Here is a 1,512-nt window from a genome sequence, read left to right as displayed (position 1 = left end):
GTGCTCGCGAGAGGACCGGGGGGTTGACACAGCATACATATGGGGTCAGGATTATTTTATTCTTGGAGGACTCACGCCGGAGCATGTGAGGATCTCGGGGGTCATTTGGTTTTTTCCAAAAAGAAAAAGAAAATATTGCTTAGAAGTACAAATAAATATGTTTTGAACGATGATTTTAACATTTTATTAAATCTATATCAATAAACAATATTATAAATATCATAGAAGAAATATAAATCAATATTACAAACTGACTTTAAGAAATTAAGATGCAAGGCAAGTACATATTTTGGGCCAATATAGAAAGTAAAATTCAAAGAAAACAAAGGCTCAAAATAAAAAAAAAAATAAAAAAAAAGGGCAAAAGGAAAAGTAAAACTAAATTCACACACCATTGCCAAATCATCTTCAATTATGTTTGGATAAAAGACCTTCATAACTGCTACATATGATATTCTCAATCATATTTTCTTCGAAAAATCCACAATCTTGTAAACTATGCAACCATGGATGATTATAGTCCCATTCGGAAAATTCTCCGAACACGAAATCCTGCCTACTTGAGTCATTACTCGGTCCTAGACTTGGCAGCTCGACTATCTGGCTCAGCTCCTCCTGGGCTTGCACCTCTTCACTTATCGTCGAAACATCTTCTGACGATGAATTTACCAAGGATGATGAAGACGAGGATGAGGACGATGTCTGTTGAGTGCAGAGGTGGTCCATGTTGGCGGCCTTGGTGGCTGCAGCCTGGACATCACGCGGCGATGAAGTGGCGGGGCGAGGCAGCAAGTGGGATATCTCCGGGAAGTTGAGAATGGCGGAGCCACCCTTGATAGCGATGGCTGCCACGTCGTGCGCCCGAGCAGCCATTTCCGGGGTGTCGAAAGTCCCGAGCCAGATCCTAGACTTTTTCTTTGGCTCTCGGATCTCGGATACCCATTTTCCCCATGCCCGTATTCGCACTCCTCTGTAAACTGGATGCTTGCGATTAGCATTACTACTATTACTGCTTTTGCTTCTCTTGTCACCATCATTTCTCCCATTCAACTCGGCATCGTTGCTGCCTCGTTTTGGGCGGTGTTTCGTGTTCGAGTTTGTCGAGGAGATCGAGCTACAGCTACTCCACCAAGAATTCGAGTTTGATGGATCAGGCTGAGCCATGGAGAAAAAATACGGATCAGAGTGTGAATATTAAGATTATATGAACATGTAATAGAGGAAATAAGAGAGTGGTAGGTGTTAGAGAAGAGCACAAGTGTGTGTGTATATATATATATATACAGAAGTGTTGTTGAAATTTACATGTGTTCAGTGTTAGTGTGCATAGATAGATGAGTAGAAAGGGATAGGGGAAAAAAATTGTTGTATATTATTTATTCATGACTGGATCCAATTACATAATGAGTTTCACATATTTACATATCAAATTTCAAGTGGCACAAGTACTAGAAATATTTCCGAATAAAGGCAATATAGGAGGGACAAACTCAACTCCAGGGATGGAGGAGC

General features: G+C 40.7%; 1 protein-coding gene across 1 annotated transcript; it reads right to left on the bottom strand.

The window, feature by feature from the left end:
- Window positions 1-241: 241 nt before the first annotated feature.
- Window positions 242-1,416, bottom strand: LOC111377938 (ethylene-responsive transcription factor TINY-like). Its single transcript, XM_023001098.1, has one exon. It carries the CDS (start codon window positions 1,162-1,164, stop codon window positions 409-411), a length of 756 nt encoding a protein of 251 aa, XP_022856866.1. The 5' UTR covers window positions 1,165-1,416; the 3' UTR covers window positions 242-408.
- Between the last annotated feature and the right edge of the window lie 96 nt (window positions 1,417-1,512).

The sequence above is a fragment of the Olea europaea genome, unplaced genomic scaffold (genome assembly GCF_002742605.1).
Source record: "Olea europaea var. sylvestris unplaced genomic scaffold, O_europaea_v1 scaffold1749, whole genome shotgun sequence".
NCBI lineage: Eukaryota > Viridiplantae > Streptophyta > Magnoliopsida > Lamiales > Oleaceae > Olea > Olea europaea.
Note: the sequence above shows the minus strand (reverse complement) of the source record. Positions and strands in the feature narration are given on the sequence as shown.